Raw genomic sequence first — 22956 nt, forward strand, 5'->3', positions numbered from 1 at the left:
GCCCTTCATCAAAAATTGTTCCCTAGAGTTCCAAGCAGGTTGTTTAATCCTCATAATAAAGGGTAAATAAGGCATTAACCTCACCAGGATTCAAAGCTGGTGTTTCTCCACTTAACCAAATATTAGTCACGGGCCAAAAAATTCTTTTGTTACTGCAGAAAGCAGTGAGGTGACTTCTTTCCTGTTTTGTTAGGTAGTAGACACCACCATTTTAGTAGCAGAGAACCATGTTTTCATTTCATGAGATTAAGTCAGGAACTCCAAAACATGAGACCTGTCTTGCTGACTCAGATCTGGGGTTTTGCCCCAAAACTGTTATTTTTTAAATGCTCAGCAAGGGACCCTGATAGTTGGCCATGTTTGGGCATAGCAGAGCTTGTATTCTACAGTAGTCCTGAATAGAACTTATTTTCTAGGCTTCTCTGCTCTACTTAACAAAAACTGCTCAGGGTTGTCTGCAAAGTATAAGACTGGGGGGTGGGGGTATGTGTGTGTGGGATCTCGGAGATTTGGAAAAACACACCCGCCCTAAAGGAACTTACCCAGGACAGTCCATTTTAGGAGAAATCCACAGTCTCTGACTGGGCCTGGGCTGTGAAGGGGGCAGAAATAGAGACACCTGCTTAGCTCAGCCCCCACAGGACGTGACCATGAACTTGACCATGAACGACTGCGTGTGGCCCAAGCAGGAACTCAGAGGTACTGTGGTCTGCCCTGTAAGTGGAAGGACACTATTTTATTGATTCTTAATCCCCATAAGAAACCTCAGTCCCCTGCCATGTGATTCAGAGAGACAAAAGGGTTTTTATTATTATTATTTTATTTTCATATACAAAAAGATAAAACTTGAAATAGTTCTAGATTTTTCCTCCTATTCTGTTGGGGTGTGGCTGCTTCTTCACACAGGGGGAAAAAACTACATTCACATCGGTTTATTTGAGGACCCAGTGCAGAGTTCAAGCAGCAAAACCCCAACTTGGCAGATCTAATTTCAAACTTGACACTCATTTCTAAAATTACCACAGTAAAAAGGAACAAAGATCCACTGCAAATGAATGAACTATGATACAATGTTCTTTCCAAAATGTCTTCATTTTGCAACTGTAATTACATGGATGTCTGCTTTAGGCCATTTTAGATGTGTGCATGTATATAATATATATATGTTGTATTTTTATATATATATATATATGTATATAAATCAGCACACTTTTCAAATCCAGACAGGGTAACAGCAACAAGCTTAACTCTGTATACATATATATTTTTTAAAACATGATACTTTAGTATAACTTTTGTTAATTCAGTAGTACAAGCTATTTCTGTTCTACAAAATTTTTATTTTATAGCTACAAGGGTGAAAAGTGACCTATTACATTTACATCTCACATATCCTGGTATACAAACAGTACTTATTGAATTTGAGCCAAAAACTAGAAGTCTTTAGTTTTAGCACTTGAAGAGCTTCTTCACTTCTACAGCCTTAAATCATATACTAGTCACATTTCCAGAGTTTGCAGTTACTCATCATTTTAAACTGCAAGAAACAGGTGAATCCAAACTTTAATTACAATTTTTATATACAGGTTAGATAACACAGCTCGATAAGACTTCGCTATCATCCTAAATCCAACACACACATTCTCCACTAAGTTAGACAAGTCTTAGGGTTTTCCTTCTTTTCCTTACAAATAATGTACAAATTTAGAAGTAGGTGGTAAAACTGATACATAAGATGGCAAATGAGAAGTGACATTTTGTTGGTTCCAAAATTGGTCCTGCAAATTTTGTACTCTGCTGTGTTCTTTATGCGTGTTACATGCAGAAGCTCTTTTCACAAGAATTTGACATCAAACTCGATGTAAGTTGAATTTACAGTACTGTATAAAGCTATTCAGATTCAAGGACAAATGTGGAAAATATTAACAGGTGAAAAATTCGGCCTTTGACGCTACCATTAAGATATGTTAAATTCATAAGCAGATTCTTTTGTACAGTTGAAAAATGGCATTGTGTGGATTTGTGGCGTGGAATTGAAAGCTAGAAGTATGTTTCTAATCTGCGGTAACCCTCACCCTCAATTCTCAAGTACCACTCAATTTTCTTTGCATTTTTACAGAATTCTAGAAAAAAAAAAAGTGGGTGGGGAGGAGCCGCTGGCATTTTAACAATTCCTCCCCTTACAGGAGGTCTTAACACTTTCAAATGAGGTCTCCTAGGAATCTCTGTATGATCACTGGCTCTCAGATGGCACTTGACAATGACTTGGACACTTTCTGAATCAAAACCCAGATGTTGCCTTATCTTTCCTACTCTCATCTCTGTCATTGCTGGTAAAATTTGGATGAGTGCTTCTCTTATGAAGAAATTATTTGGCTAAACATACATGACGTGTGGCAGTGCTCTGAGAAAACCCCACTTGGGCTAAAGCACTTGCAGGGACTAAAGTCAACAGTCCACTGAACAGGGCAGAGACCAAACATTTCGAGGACTGTCAGGACACAATGGGAACACACTGACCTTGGTGCCCTACCTTCAGCAGGACAGCCCAGGCAGGCAGCCCACACTTAAATGGCTGGGTTACCACTTTTAATCTTGGTCTGCCATCTGTGCCCTAGAGACAAAAATTCAGATGTGGTGACGGCTGGTTAATTAAACTTTCTGAACTGGTAAAAAAGACTCTTTAAAAAATATATATATATTTATTTAAAATACATCAAAATGACAAACAGCCATATCCCGCAAGGCCTAATTTCACAGCAACATATGCTACAGACATCTTCCCAAAATGCACTGTGGCGGATGGTGGGTTTTTAAGCCTGCCATTTAAAGGAATGTTCTACATTTCAGCTTTAGCGACTGGAAATGTGTTACAAAGAGCTCATCTTTGGAACAAATTTGTGTGCAAGACCAGTCAATTGAATCGCTTTGCCCATTCAGACACGAGAATACTGAAAATGGCAGAATTGAAAGAGGAACATAGGAAGCACCGTTCAGATGACACTCTAGACCCATCCCACCACAGTGCTGTGAAGAGCTTGCCAGAAGCCCCTTTTTCAGTCCTTGGGAAGAGTTTTACTTCATAACAAATAAGTGCCCACACTTGGCAGGGTTCCTGCCTGTGTATGTTACAAGCCTGCAGTATCGAGAGGACCCAGATGGTGACACTGTTCAACATGAGGTCTGAGGTAACTGGTTCTTAAAATACCTGGAGCACAGAACTGCATCCAGAAAGTACAGCTGGGAAAAAGGAAAAAGATGGGGTTTGGGGCTAGAAAAGACAAGTAGAAAAAAGCTTACAGCAGTTGCTTTTGAGGGGAGGCAGATGACGCAAACAAAGGCACAACAGAATTACATTCTGAGAGACGGGCTGGAGAGCAGAGAAATGTTCTTTTATGAGGACAGGGAAAGGAACGATGGGTTGGTTCCCGGAGTGCTACTGGATCCGCTGAAACTGAATTTACTCCAAGTATAAAAGGGGTAATGTGTAAAACTTACTCTAAACCAGGCTGAGTAAGAAGCACAGCTGGTTCAAAATGACACATCAGGGATTCTCCTGACACAACTGCCCCGACCAGTACACCTCTAAGCACAGCAGCCTGAAGCCAGCAGGCAGGGTCTGGGGGGCAAGCCTTTAGGTAGGTCTTAGAACTGGCAACTGAGGATACAAAGAATTAGCTTCATTATTCACCCTCCCCCACATCCCCATCAAAAGGTTCACCCAAATAACCATCCACTTTCTACCCCAAAATAAACAGGCTAGCTTGAAGACCGCCTTCCATATTACAGCAGTGGTGGTGGCCTTGGTGGGAGAGCAGGAAACCTGTGTAGGCATCTGAAGATGCCCGCTGGTACGGAGTTCCGAGCTTCCTTGACGCTCCTGCTTGACTCGCTAGATTAAAGTGGAGAGCCAACCTACTCTCATCTCCGAACTGCCCTGACCAGAGGGGACAAAATGTACCTGGTAGCTCTCCCTTTGATTTGATCACTATGTCCACAGACTACCCTGCCTTCTCTCCTCCTTTCCGAATAATTGCTCAACTGGAAATTCTGTCCTGAAAACTGGATAATTTGGTCCTAGATAATTCAGTTTGGTGAATTACTCATATCACCAAATCCTCATTTCAACTGTCTGTAGACTGGTTCTTATTCTAGTCTCAACCCACCCCAATCTGCACCCCCAAAACACCCTTAACACACTACTACATTCTGTGGCAAGAGTTTACAAAGTAATGTTTAACCTCGGAATCTTTTGTTCAAAAGAAATCAAAGGAGGAGGCACAAATGTAAAACACCCTACAGGCTCCTCTTGCCTCTCATCAGGCCCTTCCCTCCCCATCTGCAAGGAGCAGAGCCAAAGCATCACTGACCTATGTAGCCACAATGGAGTTTTGGCCAAACAAGACCCGTAACTGTACTCCAATCTGCCAGTGTATGTGTATCACGAGAATCCATATGAGCGCTAAGTACAAGATCCACACCACTCACACTCCAGTGTACATTTATCTTGAAAGGTAAAGCTCATTACTCTGGTTACAAAATCATTCTTATTCAAAATCACTAGACTTTATAAAAATAATCTGTGGTATAAAACAATCTCCACACTGTGCAGAAGAATCTGTCAGGTGATATAACTAAATATATATGTAGAGCTTTAGATTTTTTTAAAGTAAAATTTCAAGTGTCTTATCTCTATTACATAACCTATTCTTTTATTTACAATGCTAACAACATTCCAATGCAAATGTGACTGGGACAGCCTCAGATTGAGCCCTTGCCCAACCCACAGCAGAAATTCACAGGACTCAAGACAGAACTCAACCACTTGCAGAAAACCCATCCTCTCCTGCCTCAAAAGCATTAGCTAATGGGTCATATCTATCATAACTATGAGCTAAAAATGTAAACTCTGAAAATGAATGTGACACTTTTCCACAGACGTCCAGAAGAGCCCACATTTGTATAACCCACTACAAACATATATATGTCCACATTTTTATTTCTTCACAACTGCCCAGGCTCCAGACAACCCAGACACTTCTGGAGAAAAAGGGCAGCACAGGGCCGTCTCCACGCACTGGCATCTAGAGATTATGCACTTTCACTCGTGAGGAAAAACCACCTGTGTTATCGCTACAAGCTGCCATAGGAACAAATAAAGTATCACTGGTTTGGGGGACCACTGGATGCACGGACTACCACAATCAAAAGTCCTGCTTCATTCATACCTGGAAGATACCGTCACGAAAATGTAAAAGCTTGGTAAAATGTGAATAGTGGTTAAGTCCTTTAAATTCAAAATCTTGTCCAAACCAAATTTACAAGTAGACGCAAAATGAGTATAAAATATTAAAACTACCCCACTAGATAATTTGGACTATTTGATGATAGCTTATGGGTCTCTTGGACCCACTAGTTGTTTTTAAACTAGTCGACTGAATTATTTGGGGGGGGGGGCAGGTAAAACTTCATTTCTTTTTTCTATAAAACTAAATCATTATCTTAAAAAACTTTTCCAAGCCTTCTGAGGGTTTGGGATACATTCATAGGTGGATTGCTGGTTACAAATCAACTACCAGGAATCTTAAAGAACTATGGGTATAACCCTGAATTCATTAAATGTTTACAAATCTAGACAGAGAAGATAAACTTAACCAACTCAATTATTGGGCCTATTTCTTTACCAAAAAACATTACAGTTCATTAAGACTTAAACTTGTCATTACTTGGCTAAACATGTTAGCTACCGAGTATTTTCTTAGTTCAGCTTTTGTAAACAGCAAAGGAAAACTCATGTCACCCAAGAGAGAAAAGGCCACTGTGCCCTTTCCTTTCTGGCTGCTTACCTTGGATGAGGGGAAGATGAGTGAATTCACTGTGCTTCTTGGAAAGGTATGGTCTAGCGCCCCTGAAATGTGAACCATGTCTGGCCGCCTCTCCAAAGATGAGCCATGAAGAACTCAACAGGCTACTGAAATAGCTGGGACTGACGATCGAACTGAGTTAACTTCTGGAAAATGCTTTCCAATTTAGATACTTCTCTAGTGAGTCAAGTTCTCAGGAACCATGCCTGGCTGTAGGACTTCTATTATACAAAGTTTTTAGTACCAATCCCTAAAAACTTACATACTTATGCTTACTATATTACTGAAAAACATCAAACCCTTGTATTACCAGTAAGTACTAGCAATTTTACCCAGCTTTCTAAAAAAGGCAAAATTCCATTTGCAAGAGGGCCATCCAGTCCTCCCCCTTGAATGGGACAGCCACCTCACTGCCCTTATGGCTCAGTCTACGGGCCACTGTCTGTAGACTGGTTCTTTCTGATCCACACACAGTACATGGTAGACATTCAATACACAGCTGGGCTTGCCACCAAGGAGACACCATGCACACAGCACGGGCGCGCGGTGCAGGACGGCAGGATAGCAGGGAGTGAGAATGTGGCCAACTGGAGAAGAGGAGACAGCAGAACTGCAAGAGCACGTGCCTTGCTTTCTAAAGCATAACATGACTGACTGGCCATGACAAGAAGGTTAGCCTGGCCCGTAGGGGTAATGGAAGCACTATCTCAATGGCCTGGAGATAAGAGACTCTTCCTTTGGTTGAGAACATGTGAGTGGGGGGCTCGACCCTCCTGAAGATGTTCAAGGCGGGAAAAGGTCCTTGTTCTGTACCCACGCGCCAAGTCGAGATCAGATGAATCCTGAGTGAGAAGCAGCTGGCACATATGGGGAAGCCCCACCCAGGCAGAGCTGAGAACTCTGGGCACCTAATGTGCTAACGGGACAAAGGCCATGCCGAACCACCAAGGCTGATGATGCGCACCGCTTCTCACCGTCATGTCTCCCCTTCTCCTGAGAATGGTCCATCTGCAGCCCTTGGCCTGAGTAACTTACTCTAAAGACACCTGGAAGTGACAATGGTCCCAGGAGAAAACCCAGTTCGTGCCAGCCCCAGGATGTTCTAATGACTATGTCCATGGCCTTCCCTGCCCGTCACCTGTCCCCAATTATTGAGTCTTCTGCAGGACACTGTGATGCAGTAGCTTCTGTCCCCACTTGCTTCCTCCTTCTCTTGCTCATTCCTGGATTTCTCTCGCTAGGGAAGTCTTCCCACAGCGATCATGGATATATTCAGACAGAACACATTCTCCCACAAAGCCCATCCCACAGCCAGGAGCCTGCTTGAATGACAGCGCCCTAGCAAGGAAGGAGTGCGGGTCCTTGGCCACTTCTCTCCCCTGACTTGGCTGCCCTCCAACAGTAGACAGGGCAGCCTCTCCCATGGGCAGGGAAAATGATGCCAGACTCCTTTCCCACCAGTCTACCATAGAGCTTGGGGAAAGAAAAGAAAAGTAGTAGTTATCTGAGCTCCCCAGAAGTGAATGTCACATGAAATCTTTGTGAAGAAGAGCACAGGCAGAGGCCCTATAACTCCATAAACACAAACCAGGGCTCTAGATGGTTCACTCCCCAAAGAATACGTGACAGCAAACAAACACCTCATCTGTGGCAAAAGATGCACCCAACTCTTAGTGGCAGGCCCTGGGAAGAGATCACCCACCTTCCAGCCAGCAGCACCATCAGAGTCACTGCCTGATGGGTACATTTTACACAGCATGAGCGGAAAAGGCAGCCTGAAGCCCAGAGAGCTGGCACAGACACCCCCCGGGATTCTCCCCTCTACCCAGCCAAACCAAACAGGTACCATCTCTTGACACTACATTCTGATGCCAAGGCACCAAAAAGACGCCACAGCAGCAGCTGAGCAGAGTCAGCAGAGGGAGCTGGCCCAGATGAAAGGCATACTGGCCACCAGGAAGGCCTGCCTGTTCATCCTGCGTCCTGCCACAGCTGAACCCTCCACAGCTAGGCCAAAGCTTGTTCTCATAAGAATCAAGCTGGCACACAAAAGAAAAATCACCCCGAGGAAATCTAAAACCACACAGAGAGGCTGGGGCTTAGTGTTCCACGCTGGCAGGATCGGGGGCTCATCACTCCTGTAGTACATTAGCTACGTTTGTTAGTGGTTTATTGGTTTCTTCTGAGGGTGAAAAGTAGAGATGCCGGCACTGCCTGAGGAGAAAGCTAAAGAAATTAGATATGGCACTTTTCAATAAATATTTTAAAGCTTCTTAAAGAAATAAGTAAGAAAGAAAAGCAACTGCTGTAAGATCTGTTTTGCTGTTAAAAATTATTCCAAGGGAAGAAAAATACCACAGCACAAAATGATTTAAAAAAAAAAAAAGTAAACGACAACATAGCTTACCAAAAAAGCAAAAACAAAAAACCTGTCCCTGTAACCATCTTGGCCAGGTCACATTTTGACCCAAGAAGCAAAAACTGAGCTGAAAGAGCGAAGGAAACCCACTTCCCACAGCACCCTGTACCCAAACACACAAAGGGACACAGCCGCGTAGCAGGCCCCCACCGCCACACAGCGTGGGGAGCAGACGGCCCGGGGGTGTGTGCGGCACCCTGAGACCGCAAACTCTAGGGCAGCGGGTGAGAACACTCACTCTGGACCACCACCCTGGCACAGACTGCCCCCAAGTCACAGTGGGGAGCCACAGAGACACTACGGATCCCTTCCACTACCATTGCTGCTAATTTCCTTCAGAAATTAAATCTCAAGTAAAATGACCTCATGCAGGTCTCTAAGGGCCAGTTTTACCAAGTTAAAAAGTGGGGTTACCTGTCATTCTGATCAACCAATCAAACTGAGGAAAACATCTGAACCTCCAAATAACCCAAGAGGAGGCGCCCCTCTCCTGTTCTCACCCAAGTCAACCTCTCCCCATCACCCACCAACTCCCCTGAAGATTAAGAGATCCAGTTCTAAAATAAAATGGTCTAAAGAAACCAGAAGGAAAAGCCTTCACAAACTAGAGTGATGAAGGCCAACTCGGCCCAGACAGCCAACCTACAGCTGACGACAACCACGTACACGGGGGACTCGCCAAACAAAAATGGCATCACTACCGAGAAGACGCACACTTTTTTTTTTCTCTATTTCTTTTAAACTTTCTTGTCATAAAAGCCAACTTACATTAAAATATACTTATTACAAGACAACACAACTAATAAAATATATAATAAAACTTACACAAGTAGAAAATTCTGAGGTATTTCTGGTTTGAGGTGGTCTGTGGTCGTGAAGTTTTAATTCATTTACTTTTCAAAATTTAAACTTCGGAAGCCACATAGCAAAGCATGTGTGTATATGTGGATGTGTGTGTTTTTTTAAATTTTGCATGTTTCATAAATTAAAAGAAAATTCAAATGTCGAAACAGCAGCATTAGAAACATTCACTGACTAGAGCAAGGTTATGGCATAATAAAGGGTCTTTAGAATATGCACCACTTTAAGGGGTCTGGAGAAAGCCATGTTCGTGAGCCACATACAGGGGACAGGAATGTCCCCACACGGGGCAGAGCCAGCGCTGCAGGACTCTCAGAGTCTCCAGAGGGGAAGGCCTCCGTGGGCCACACACAGGACTTCCTCTTGCCCTGGCTGTGCAGGGTGCCCCTGTGGGCACCTCCCTGAACTGCTCCAGGAGGAAGCAACGTATTCCGACTTTTCCTCCGTTAAAGATATTTACAGCATCATGTGTTATGAAGAATGTACTCACTAGACCGTGATTTCTACCCTTACCTAACCTTAAAATAGGGCAGAAAAAAATGTTTTGTCCTATGCCCAAGCCCAAGTTAGTGGAAAAGACTGGTCAGGGCCAGCAGATGGGTCAGAGCCCCACCTGCTTTTCGACTTTCTCCAAACCCCGCCCTTGCCGTTAACACTCAGCCTCCACTCGGTCCTTCCCCTCCATTCCCGGTTACCTGAGAAGTAGCCTCATAGCAAGGATGCTGCTCCGAACGTGCCCGAGTCCAGTGTAGCTCTGCTCCAGACCCCACCCCAGCTCCGTCCTCCCCGCCAACTCCAGCCCAAACCGTCCTCCTCACCCCAGTTTTCCCTCGGTCAGGACAACACCCGTTAATCCGTGAAAGACACATCTGCTGTTCCTTATACTCACTGTCTAAAAAGGGAGGAAACACAACAAAAGGGAGGGGGGAAGGAGGATGAGGGCAGAGAGGAACTGCTCTTTTGAGGAAGGTGTGTTTTTTATGTAACAGTCTTCAAAAGTTCCTCTAGGAAGAGTTTGCAGCATTAAGTTTCCTAAGACAGGAGAAATGGGTTTCTTTGTGTCACAGATTCTGAGATGACAAACAGAGAAAGCGGGAGAAATGAACCCCAAAGGGCAGGAGGTGGCTGAGGCTCTTCAGCATGGCGCTGGTTCCGCATTCACAGCTCAGCACCTCGACGCCGGCTGACGCGCCTGCTGTTTGCGATGCAGTGGAGCAGTGTGCTGGTAGAACTGATCCGATCCAAAAATAACATTAATAATAATAATTATAATAATTATAATAATAATAAAAAGTCAAGGTAAAATAGCAGCTGCATTTTATGTGTTTGTTGGTGTTATGGGATTTCCAAAACAAAACACAACTTTTTTTTTCTTTTCCTCTTCAGATCCACTGAGTCTGGAGATCCACTCATGTCCTGGGCCTAGATGCTCGACTCTTTAGGGGGCAGGTCCACATTGGTGACAGAGGTCACCAGGGAGACAAGACAGTCCGAGGTAGTGCCGTTGACCGACCTTCGGATCAGAGCCACCCGTTCCTCCACGCAGCCTGCAGACAGGCGGGCCTCTGCGTCGTGGTCCCAGCACTCCTCGATGGTCACACAGAGCTGGGCCAGGCCCTGCAGAGCCACGGGGGAGAGGGAAAGCTCACCCTTGTTAGTGTCCCTCAGCGAGAGCAAGCTGGGGGACAGCAAACCTGATGATGTTCCGAGGATCAGGCAGAGCTCACCAATCCCCACACCAGCAGCTGTCAGCAGGAGCCTGGGGGACACTGAAGGAATCTGGATGCCTCCCTCTTGGCAGTCACCATCCTGGGCCCACTGGCCTAAGAAAAAGTCCCCTGAACCTCAACATGGCAGGGGGTGTGCAGGAGGCGACCAGGCCACTCATGGGGCAAAGTGATAGTCAAACACAATCCTTTATAAAGCCCAAATCACATAAGTGCCCAAAATGTGGCGGTCATAGTGGGGACCAGAGGAGGGCACTGTCCCACCCTACTACCGACAACCCCTGGGGCACCCCACTAAAGTCCAGGGAACATGGTGTGACACCCTATGCTGGAGCCAACTGTGTGGAGCTGGGAAAGGCATTAGAACAGGCAAAATGCCTATATCCCAGAGCTCTCTGCTCAGCACAAGACCAGATCAAGACCACTCTGGACCCTAGACTCCTTGTCAAGGAACTGGACCGGCTACCCCAGCATCTCTGCCTTGGGAGACTAAGAAAGTCTGAGTCAAAAAGCAGAGATTCTGGTCTGGCCTCCATCTCACCACGCCTCAGTCTTCTCCACTGGTAGCCCTGAGTTCCAGGGAGCGGCATGGCAGCTGAACTTGGCCTCAACAGCTTGACTCCTGATGAATCATATGGTAGACTGCTAGCCCCCAGTGGCCCCAAGGCTGTCATCTTTCTGAATTAACCCTAGGGTGGACGGGGGAGAAGCTCAAGGACCAGAAGGCACATATTCTTCCAAGATAGGAAATAGTTCACATAATTGGGGTCCTTTGTACAGTATCCCCAGATTGGAGGAGCCGAGATGCCACGTGGCTCAGCTCATGCCCAGAAAATAATGAAGGCAGAGAACAGAGATTATTTAGTCAGAGCTAATGCATATTAATAAGCATTTACGTGATAAGTGTCCTGCCAAGTGATTTATAATAACTCATTAAATCTATTACTACTCTGAGGAGACAGAGGCTCAGAAAAACAAAGCAATTTGCCCGAAGTCACCCTGCTACTGATGGGCAGATCCAGGATTCAAACCCAGATGGGTCAAGCTCAGGGCTCCATTGCACATGTGACCCACACGGGGGCAACCTGTGCCCTAACAGAGCTGACTGTCAGGCCTCATCACTCTCTGGAGCCAAGTCACCTTCCAGCCGAGCACTGAACCTCCCCAACGCTCCCCTGGTGGAAAGGAGGAAGTGCACTAAGGCGCCTCTGACCTGGTAAAGGAGGAGGGGACAGGACTGTCCCACTGCTGAGGTGTCTTCTCCCTCCACCCCACATCCCCCCGACCTCAGGTTCCCACCACACATGGAGGGGCTCCCCTCTCTGCTCCCAGCCATCTGCCGCCCAGGGCCCTCACCGGGTGCTTCAGCCAGTGATCCTTAATGGTGGGCCGCATCTTCTTGTGCACCACCACCTCCTGCAGCTCTTCCAGCGAGGGGTGCTGGCCGATCTCTTCTTCAAAGGGCAGCATGTACTCGTCCACCGGTCCTGGGGGTGATAGAGCCGGGCAGGGTCACCGCCATGTCTCACTGCTCCCTACCCATCCCTGGGGTGCTTGGGGCCCTGGCCTACTCACCGTCCGCAGCCTTGCAGCGGGAGACGAGCTCCCAGAGCACCAGCCCCATGGCATACATGTCAATGCGCAGGAAGGCATCCCTCTGGAAGTTGATGGCTCCCTCGAGTACCTCAGGGGCCATGTACCGCCGTGTGCCCACCTACAAAAGATGGGGAGGGTCTAGTCACCAGCCACGCACAAATGCTCTCACAGTCGGACAGGGAGCTACATCCTGTATGCGCCAGCTGGGCCGGGATGGCGGAATTCAGAGCAGAACACCAACGATGATGGCAAGCCTCGATTCGCCATATTCATGGGACAGTCATAAGAGGTAACAGTGTAAATTGAACCTTAGTGATAATTTAAAAATATCACATGCTCAAGACAGCAGTAATCTAACATAGAACTGCTGCCTCTCTACTGCATCAACACCACAAGGGGCTACACAGATATTTTACTGAGATTAAGACCAAAAACAAAAGGAAAATACTTAAAAATATTAACAGTGATTGTTTTAGGATGATTTGCCTAACGTTAATTTTTAGTTACTTTTTCTAAGTTTTTGAGTTTTGGATTCTTATACTTCTATTTTATTTTGCTTACTAATTATAACTGAAAAGAAAAAGAGAGCATGAAAGACTATGAGAACTAGCAGACAAAACTCTAATCGGAATCCACATTTCTCCGCTGAATAGCCTGGGATACTCCACTACCCTGCAGGCCTTGCCCCCACATTGGCAAAAAGCACTGTCCTTGGAGTCCTCAGACAGTTCTGTACTCACACAGTGACCCTGGCCCCTGCACCTTGCCAGCTGAGCATTAGAAGGGCCCTGCCCACCCCTGTGCCAGCCCCCATTGTTCCCCGAGGCCCGTTACCTGCCCATGGGTGTCCCCTGGAGGTTTCCCTGGCTCAAACCGAACAGCCAGGCCAAAGTCAGCCAGCACGGCCGTGAGGTCGCTTTTCAGCAATACATTCTTGCTTTTAAAGTCCCTGTGGAGACAAGTGGATCAAGATGAAGATGAACACCATGATCCAACCTACCCTGCTCCTGGCTTCCCATCCTGGCTCCCGAGACACTGAAGCCTACGCCCTACAGCTCGCAGATGCCCCACAGCAGACCATCCCACTATCTGGGGAGCAGAGCCTGCACCAAGTGGAGTTCCACGAAGCAGCAAAAGCAGGTAGCTTTAGGATGTCCCCTCCAACGCCAGTGTGAGAATCCCTCAAAGCACTTCTTCCAGAGCTGTCAAAGAAACATCTACCTCAACTGGCTGGGCAGACTCCGTGCCAGTCCCCACAGTACCAAAGGCCAGCCCCTGCATCTTCCGAGGGGTTAAGGGCAGGTATACTGGCCTGGGATGAGAGAGATTTACAATATCCGGGATGTGAGTGAGCACAGAAGTTTAAACAAACTTGCCTGGGTTTCTGTGCAGGCCCTTGAGGGACTCAAGCCGGGCGCTGGCATGTGCGCTCAGCTCTGCCTCTTCCCAGCAGAACTACTTCTGCTCCCCAATCTCCCCAGTGCCTGTCTCAGCCTTGCTGTGAGGATTGAACTGAGGAAACAGTAGGTACCCATGCCAAGGGCCACCCTGACATACCTACGACGTGTTAGTCTGAACCCTGGAATTCCAGGCTCAATCCCCTCCCTCGCAGCCACAAAACCACACTAAACTAGGTATGGCTACGTTATTCTGCACTGCCGTTCCTCCCTCTGTGAGACGGGGCTGAGAAAAGCAGCAGCACCCCCAGGGTGGTACTGAAGGTTAAACGAGCTGCCATCCTAAGCAAGCACTTAGATGAGGCATTAGCACGGTGGCTCTCACGGTTAGTCCAAGGACCCCAGAGGGTCCCTGAGACTGTTCCAGGAGATCTGCAAGGTCAAAATTGTTTTCATAATCACTATTTGCCTTCTCTAAGCTCATTCTCTCAAGAGTGTAGAGAGTTTTCCAGAAGCTACATACATATCATGTCATCACTGACAGTTAATGAAATGTGTGTGCACTAATACAGCAAATACCAACAGATATAACCTATCTATACAAAAGTTCTTTAAGAGTAGAAACAGATCCGAACCAAAGTGTGAAAACCGCTGAGCAAACTTTAAGTAATGGAGTCAGCACTTCCCTCATGTGGCCACTCGAGGGCACCAGAAAACCAGCCTGGCAGGCCAGGCCATGCAGAGAACACGTGGAAGGCAGAGGAAGGGCAGCGGCACACAGGTGGACCCAAGTTTATGTGTAGTCACTTCTGACACACCAGAGTGGCTATGCATGTCTATGAAATCGAGACACCCACTCCCTCCCCCAGGCCCCGTTCATGCTCTCCAACCTTCTCTGCAGCTCCAGGCCAAGCACAGGGAGGGCGACTGCTAATCCCAGTACCTGTGTGCGATAGACGGCTTGTGGCCCTCACCACGGCACCAGGGCACATCCTCGTGCAGGTAGGAGAGACCTCTTGACATCGTCTCTGCCACGTGACACAGCTCGTTCCACGTGATGATGTTCCCCTTGAGGTAATCCGTGAGGGAGCCCTAGAGGAGACAGCACAGAGACTTGGGCACAGGCTCTGGGGACAGGACAGGACCAACCCAGCCCTGGGATGGCTGGGCTCCTTTCCTGGGAGACTAGGATAGATATGGAAGGCACATGATGCCAGGAGGGGTTGCTGGTGTTGCCGGGGGGCAGTCAGAGATACTCAAATCCACACCTATGGCTGAGTCACCTTCCTGTGGAAGGCCACCATGGGGACTGTGGCTGTGGTCAGCTCATCTTGAGAGTCCATCTCCATTGGGTGTGGCTCACCTTGTCGTGGAAGGCCGTGATGAGCCACAGCTCCACCTCGAGGTTGGAGCCTCGCTTCTCGGCAGCAATGAACTGCAGCAGGTTCTCGTGCTTCATGCCGGGCGTGCTGAAGATCTCCCGTTCGCTCTGCCACGACTGCTTGTCCTGAGGCAGGGACACGGCTGAACGTCACTGCACCACACACCCTGCAGCAGAACCGCCACCCTCACCCCACTCACCACCCTCACCCTCAGCCTGAGCATCTGTACGGGAGGCAGGCAGAAGACCTAGGCTGAGCCAGGCCCTGGAGCACAGGCCAACAGTGATCTCTAAGATCACTTAAAGTCAGGACCTGATTTATAAATGGGCCCACTGAGGTTCCGGAGAGAGGAGCAAGTGGCCGAGTATCACCCAACAAATGAGAGACAAAGCTGGGCCTGGCTTTGCTAAGGGTCCTGGACAACTGCTTAGGGCAGCCTGGTGTCCAGGGACTCTAAGCAGAACCTGATGTCAAAAGCAAAACTCTGAAAACCAGAGTAGATCAAGATTTTGCAAATCAAGGTTTGCAAAGCCCTACCCTAGCCTTTTGATAAATTTCACCACCCCCAAGAGGGCCTACTTCTCTCTCATCCCACCTGTACAGGCTTGGACTTTCCTGGGCCGGAGAGCTCAGGCCACAGTAGGGGTGGACAAACTGGAGCCCCTCAACACTCACCTGGAGTGGGAAAATCTTGACAGCCACGAAGTCATTCATGAGTTGAGCCTTCCAGACACAACCAAAACGCCCCCGAGCCTTGATCTCCAGCAGCTGCAGTGGCTTCAGGCCCACCAGAGGGGATGGGGGTGGAGGTCCAGGATCCTGGGGGAGATCAGAGCCTAACAGGGCCTGTCCTGGCCTCACCACCTCTACCCCTGCCCTGTCCTGAGCCAGCTGCCTCACCTCATGGATGTCCACGTGGCCGTAGGGGGCTTTTCGATGCCGGTACATCCAGAAGGCCAGCAGGACGAGGAGGGAGAGGCCCCCAATGGGCAGCAGCGAGTAGGCCAGCACCGTGAGCAGGGTGGGGGCTGTCGGGGGTGGCTCGTACGTGACTGGGGGACACACGGAGCCCTGTGTCACACAGCCCGCCCACTCCCACGCGTCCAGGGCCAGAGAGCCCAGCAGCCCTTCTCCACCCAACTCAGGAGCTGAGCTCTAGGGCCAAGGAGAGGCCCAGGCCTGCTCCTCCCACGGCCTCACCTTCTGGGCCCCCGGCCTCAGGCAGATGGGTGAAGCGCTCATTGCAGAAGTTGCCTTCGCAGCAGCAGAAGTACACCTGGGGGTTCTCCTCCGTGGCCACACACTCCTGCCTGGAGGCACACGGTTTCCCACACGCACCCTCAGCAGAGGGATGCACGACTCCCCAGGGCCCGAGCCGCCAAACCCCTCCCTCCAGGAAACCCCATGGGGACTACCAGGGGCACAGCACACATCCACCTCCAAAGTTGGGGAACCGGGAGGAAGGGTGGCCAGGAGGGGAGGGTGCGCTCAGTAGTACCTGTCGTAGCAGTTGAAGTCGTCCAGCCAGCAGCCCTTCTTGACGAGCTCGATGGTGCCGGAGCTGTTGCGCCAGGAGGCGTAGCAGTGCAGCCGCTTGTCCTGCTCGCCCTCACAGCGCTCCAGGCCGCTCTGGTTGGTGCGCTCCAGCTCCCAGTTGGCGTTGTAGTAGATGCACTCCCGCGTCTCAGCCTCCCCACGCCCGGAACCTGCGTCCCACCGGGAGGTGAGAGGCCTGCTGAGCACTCCACCAACCCCTGCTCCCTGTCCTGGACCCCGGCCACCGAGAAAAGGCTGAGTGGTGGGTGCCGGGCCCACCCACCCATTCGACACCTCTTAGCTTACTGCGTGCCCGCCAGCACCAGCCCCCAACTATCTCCTTTTCCCACTGCAACTCCCCCAGGCCCAGTCAAGAGGGAGGAAGCAGCAACACCACCACCACGGAGGAAGGAGAAACAGCCAGCCAGACTGATGGCTCCTGCAGCACCTGAGGCTCCCAGGTCGGGGCTGCTTCCCTGCAGCAGCAAGTAATAGGAGGCCCCTCGAAACCCCAGCGTCTGCAAGAATCACCGTGTAGGGGTTGGGGGTCTGGCCCAGACCCATCCACATGGAACAGGGGGCAGAACCACATTTCTGATCACCCTGCCTCAGGTGACTGATACAGGCCTTTGGGGCGCTGGCTGCTGATGTCTGTGCCTTGACCCACCCTTGTCACAGTCCCCCAGGGAGACACTGCTGATGTATCAAACACTTCCCCCCGCCCCCCCGCCCCCCCTCTTGCCGAGACTGGACAAGAAGCGAGGACTCTCTAATATCCTCTCCACCCGGGCAACCCACTTCCGGTGCTCAGTATGGCTGGGGAAGGTCATCAAGAATGCGGACCTCGTGCTGCTCACAGTATGGCTCCCGATCACCACAGGGAATATGTGCCCCAAGCAGAAGGAAGGCTGGCTGGTGGCTGAGCCACAATAACAGATGATCCTCCCAGCTGTTCCTGGCCCCTGAAGACCCCTATGGGTGCTCTCCACCTGCTCCTGTGCCCCTTTTCACCCCCTGCACAAGTGCCAACCAGGTAGCCCAACACTTGGACCCCTAACTGCCCCTTTAAACATGGCCGCGAACATTCACCAAATCCATCTTTCTCACTATCCCCTCCAAAATAACCCCTCGTCCCAGACTCAGATCTGCCCACTGTCCCCAGACCGCACGCCCTGGGACAGGAAGGAGGAAGGAGAGGTCAAAGGTGGCTCTCCGACAACAGGTCTGACTCCTCACCTGCTGCCTTGGCTGAAGCACTCCCAGGCCTCTGATTGAGAATGCCCTGCCATCGCGCCTTCATGGGGCACCCCTGATCAACGGCAACTGTGGCATTTACCACCTCACTGCCAAAACCCAATGCACATACCCGAGAGAAAAGCGGTCCCTCTCCACACTTCCTAGGCCTACTGTAAGCCAGTGACCTGACACCAGCCCTGGCTGGTCTCCCCTACAACTATTCCCAGCCCAGGAGAGAGGAAGGAGGGGTAGAAGGCATCCCCATGGATGGACAGCTAGCCAGTCCGCCAGCAGCCAGGAGCCATGGGCCCTGCTTCACCATCCAGCAGCCGGAATGGCTGACTGGCGCAGCACCCTACCCCCCGGGGAAGGCAGAGTGGCCTGAATCCCAGCATGGCCCAGGGCTTCCTCTCCCTCTACTCTACCCCACCAGAGGCCATCCTGAGCCAAGAGCCTGACATCCCATGGTACACTCAGGGAGCAGGACGTTCTATCAGGTGAGAGGGGCCCCCTCAACAGGAGTGGCCATTCTCTGGTCAGACCCCATCTCTCTGCAGTGATGGGAAGCTCCTTCTAGAAGGGCCTGGCCAGAGGCAAGCAGCCAATTCTCAAGGGTTCAGACTATCGCCCAAACAGAATACCAGTGTCTAACCATGGCTCTGGCTATCCAACCCGGTGGGGCCTAGACTCAGACACAAATAAGAAAACAAGTGGGGTCCCAACCATCTGGGCAACTGGGATCCAGCCTGGTCCACAGGAAGGGAAGCAGTGTCCACAAAGGGGCTCATGCAGGAGTGCACACCGGCTTCCGCCAGCCAGGCCTGCATCTAGCTTATGGTTTGAGGGGAGAAGTTGAGGGGTAGGGTAGGCATAGGTCTGAGACCGCATGCTGAGTAAGCACACTGGGGCCAGGGCCCAGTCTGGCACCCACAATGCACGCAGGCCCCTTACCCAGCTGCAGCAGCACCTGGGGGCTGGGCCATGCAAGTCACCCAGTCCAGAGAGCACAGGGCTTCCTCTTCCAGCCTGGAGCCCATTGCATTCCAGCAGCAATTCCAGTAGGGGTCCCAGAGACTGAGAGGTGGGCAGAAAGGAGAGCTGGGCACTGCCCCTCCTGCCTTCCCTCACTGTAGTCGCACCACGTTGCCAGGCCCTTGAACATGCTTGGCTACTTGGCTTAGCACAAGTGACTACCTCTGGCTGCAAGATGCTCCCCAATTTCTCTTTTAAATTTCAGCTCTTCCCTCTCCCCGGAGATCAAGCAAACTACTTCCACTTGCCTTTGTGCTTCCTTCAAAATCTAAGTTATCACCCCCGACTAATTGCCTGTTGTTTAAAGGACTATTTCGGACATTCAAGAAATGTAAAAATAATGTAACCAAAGATAATTCTCAAGAGAAAAATAACATAATGAACACTTATCTAAGAAATAAAACATTGCGAATATGCTCAACAACTGCTTTTTAAATGTCAGGCTTCCCCCATCAGACTGCAAAGTCGATGAAGACGGAAGCCCTGACTGTCTCGAATGCTAGAACCAATTCTGGACATGACGGATGGATGGGTGGATAGAAAGACCCATGAACAGGCACATATTCTCCTGGCTAGGGCAGGATTTCACAGGAAGGGGACAACAGAAGGGGTGGCCTCAGCCGGCTGCCCAAGCTCTAGGGTCCTCAGGGGAGTTTCCATCTCCATTCAGACAACAAGCAACAAGCCCCCTGCAAAGTCTAGAAGCCAGAGCAAGGGAGGCCAACAGACACTGAGAGCGCCCCGCTTCTGTCTCCAGGCCACTGACCAGGCAGAGACCCCTCCAGCCATGATGTAAGCAGGACCCAAGTGTTTGGGATTTCACTAGACCCACATCTGACCAGGTCTTCCTATAGGCGACCAAGAATCGCAGCCACGAGCTAACAGACTTCAGTAAATCCTGGCTCTGACACTTCCTAGCTGTGTGACCCTTAACAAACCATCCCATGCCTCAGTTACCCTGCTTGTAAAAGGGGGGTAACAATAGCCTGTAATTCCTAGGGCAAAATCAGTTAATGCGTTTTAAGTGGTTAGAACAATGCCTGGCATGTTAGCTGTTCTATGCCAGCCATATCCCTCCCCTGCTGCCTGTGACAATCCTTCACAACGCAAGTTCCCCTGGAAGGCCAAGTGGGGACTGTGCATTACCCACGCTTGCATTCAGAGCCTAAGGGGGACCTGAGGAGATCACAGACTCCATTCCCCTGCCACACCACATTCAGGCTCTGCTGCCAGCTGGAGACTGGGGGCCTCCCCTTCTCCCCTCTGCCCTGGTGCTCTGCCTCTGCACACACTCAGCTATTTATAGCCTCTGGCAACACTCCAACCACAAGGCCATCTCTGCCTTTTAATAGACACAAGGTTCCTGCCCACACTCACTGAGCCAAGGCACCCATGCACAGGAGGCTCCCCATGACCTCCAGCACACTTGCCCATCCCGAAGGAGGAAGCTGTGCTTCCGAGATAGGGGTGCCTGTCCCTCAGACACCTGGGCAAGGTGCTTGCTGCACCCCTGAGCCACAGCTAACCCAAAGGAACCAGGTATACGCAAACGACAGTATTCCCAATAGGCAGTCCCTATGTTCCAATGGGCCTACATCTAAGTGAAAAGAAGCCCCCGCGCTCCCCAAGTCCTCAATCCAGGCAGGGCTGAGAAACCCAACTCCTGGACACACCAGTGCTGTGTGTGCTCTCAGTGCTCTCAGTGCTGTGTTAGCAGTCCACTCTATGAGCTACCGCAACTTAAGTCTCCATCTTCCTGCTGGGCTTAGGTTACTTACAACATCCAGGCAGGGCTGAGAAACCCAACTCCTGGACTCCTGGAAGGGGGGCGGGGGGGAGGCTGAAGCGTGAGACACACACACATGTGCACACACACTGTGGAGTGGCACATAAGTACAATGGGGTAGAAAATCCAAATCGTACCTACATTTCATCTTTGAACTTCTTTACATAAGAGAGTAACTCGAGTATGTGTCCAGCGGCCGAACACAATCTCTGACACATCTGCTCTTTTCCATTCACCCACATATCTGTGAGCCATCCAAATTGTTACACATTTACTTACAAACACAAAGCAGGCCCAATACCAAGCACTTTACAAATAACTTATTTAATCCTCATGACAACCCTGTGAGGGTCCTCATTATCCAGATGAGGGAACTGAGGCACAAAGATGTAAAGTAACCTAGCCAAGGTATTTACTGTCAAAGCCAGGTCTGGAGCCCGGGCAGGCTGGCTCTGCAGTGCATTTGCTCTCAGTGCTGTGTTAGCAGTCCACTCTATGAGCTACCGCAACTTAAGTCTCCATCTTCCTGCTGGGCTTAGGTTACTTACAACATTTGCTGATTTAAGCACTGCCACGATGAATTCTCTTAAATCCTCGGTTGCCATTTTTCTTGTGCTCACATGTGTGGGCATTTCTCTAGTGTACACACAGGTTAGAGATGCTAGGTCACAGTACAACAAGCATGTTCAGCTCACTGGATACTGTCGAACTGTTCTCTAAAGTGGATGTACCAATTTATGTTCCCAATGGACTAAGACGCCACTGAGCAACACCTTCTCCATCCTATGTTTGCTCGCCTGGTCAGCGTGAAATGGTATTGAGCCCCATTTCCTGAATGCCTCTAAGACTGATCGTCTTTTTGTGTTTATTAGCCTCTCCTTCTCAGAACGGCCTGTTAACATCCTTTCACATTTCTTTATATATTCTTGATGACAGAACTTTTCCCTCTTCGTTTGCTCTTTGCCAAAAAAATCTATCTTCTATTTGCCCGAAAGTCTATTTTGATGCTAACACAGCTATGTGACATTTCTTGTAATTAGTAATTCCAATTTCTCTTCTAATTTTTATTTTAAATGTTTATTTTTCCCAACTCAATCTAACACAGTCTTTGACCTAGAACTGAGTTCTATTACATTTACGATTACTTCTATGTTTAAATTTGTTTTTTCTCTACTGATACCACCTTTGGATTATCTCTTTTAATTCCACATTTCAGCCAGTTCTGGTCTGGAAGTCATACACTCTATTTTTATTCTACTATAGACTATCCTTTACGTTTTAAATTTTACATGTATGCTAAAAACCTGAGATTAATCAACATCTCTACTATCCCTCATAGGAATTGTCCTAACCCCAATTATCTCTTTCCAACTAACATTTAATTAGTTTAACATAACATGTGTTCAGTATTTACTGTTATTGTTGTTGTTCTCATATGCCTCCCAAAGCAGATATTATTTGTTGTATACAGTTGATATTTTATTTGTCCATATGTTCACTGGCGTGTCTGCTCATCCATCCCTCCTGTACCTGTTCTTCTTTCTGGCACCACTGTCCTTCTGAAGAACATCCTCCTTCAGTAAATATCTTTTGGCACAGAAGCCTTAGTTTGCTTTTCTGAAAATGCTATTTTGCCCTTTTTCCTAATTGACAGTTTAGAAGAAAATAAACTTTTGCACTGAGTTATTTTCTCAGCATTTCAAAAATTCTATTTCACTATCTTCTGGTTTCTGCTTTTGTTGCTGAAAAGTCTGCTATTAGTTTGATTTGGTAGATACTCTTGTCTTTTTCCTCTGGTTGCTTCCTTAGGTCTCTGCAGTTTCACTACAAGCTGTGTGTCTAAGTAGACATTTAAATTTATTTCTACTGCTTAGAAGAATACTTTTTAAATCTGATTCCTGTTGATTATCATTTCTGAAAAATTCTTGGCTTTTATCAATTTGAATATTACATCTCCCAATTCTGAAATTTCTACAAGTGCATTAGATCTTCCCGTTCTGCCCAGTCCTTAACTCTGCTTTCTTATTTTCCAATTCTGAGTCTAAACACCACTACAGATAATTCCATATAGTCTAACTTCCAATTAATTAATTCTCTCTTTAGCTGTGTCTAACTCGCTG

General features: G+C 48.7%; 1 protein-coding gene across 5 annotated transcripts in view; it reads right to left on the bottom strand.

The window, feature by feature from the left end:
* Positions 1-1319: 1319 nt before the first annotated feature.
* ACVR2B (activin A receptor type 2B) overlaps positions 1320-22956 on the bottom strand; it is a 36245-nt gene continuing 14608 nt past the window's right edge. For 2 of the 5 annotated variants that reach the window (XM_039843285.1, XM_039843283.1), the window contains exons 2-11: positions 16745-16952; positions 16447-16556; positions 16147-16298; positions 15922-16065; positions 15228-15371; positions 14808-14956; positions 13302-13416; positions 12447-12585; positions 12228-12358; positions 1320-10761 (exon numbers count right to left, since the gene is read on the bottom strand). In XM_039843285.1, the coding sequence (XP_039699219.1) occupies positions 10567-10761; positions 12228-12358; positions 12447-12585; positions 13302-13416; positions 14808-14956; positions 15228-15371; positions 15922-16065; positions 16147-16298; positions 16447-16556; positions 16745-16952 (1487 nt within the window). In that variant the 3' untranslated portion in view covers positions 1320-10566. Of the gene's footprint in view, positions 10762-12227; positions 12359-12446; positions 12586-13301; positions 13417-14807; positions 14957-15227; positions 15372-15921; positions 16299-16446; positions 16557-16744; positions 16953-22956 lie in introns of all 5 variants that reach the window. The other 3 variants (XM_039843282.1, XM_039843281.1, XM_039843284.1) reach the window with 2 other exon arrangements.

Source organism: Pteropus medius, unplaced genomic scaffold (assembly GCF_902729225.1).
Source record: "Pteropus medius unplaced genomic scaffold, Ma_sr-lr_union100, whole genome shotgun sequence".
Taxonomy (NCBI): domain Eukaryota; kingdom Metazoa; phylum Chordata; class Mammalia; order Chiroptera; family Pteropodidae; genus Pteropus; species Pteropus medius.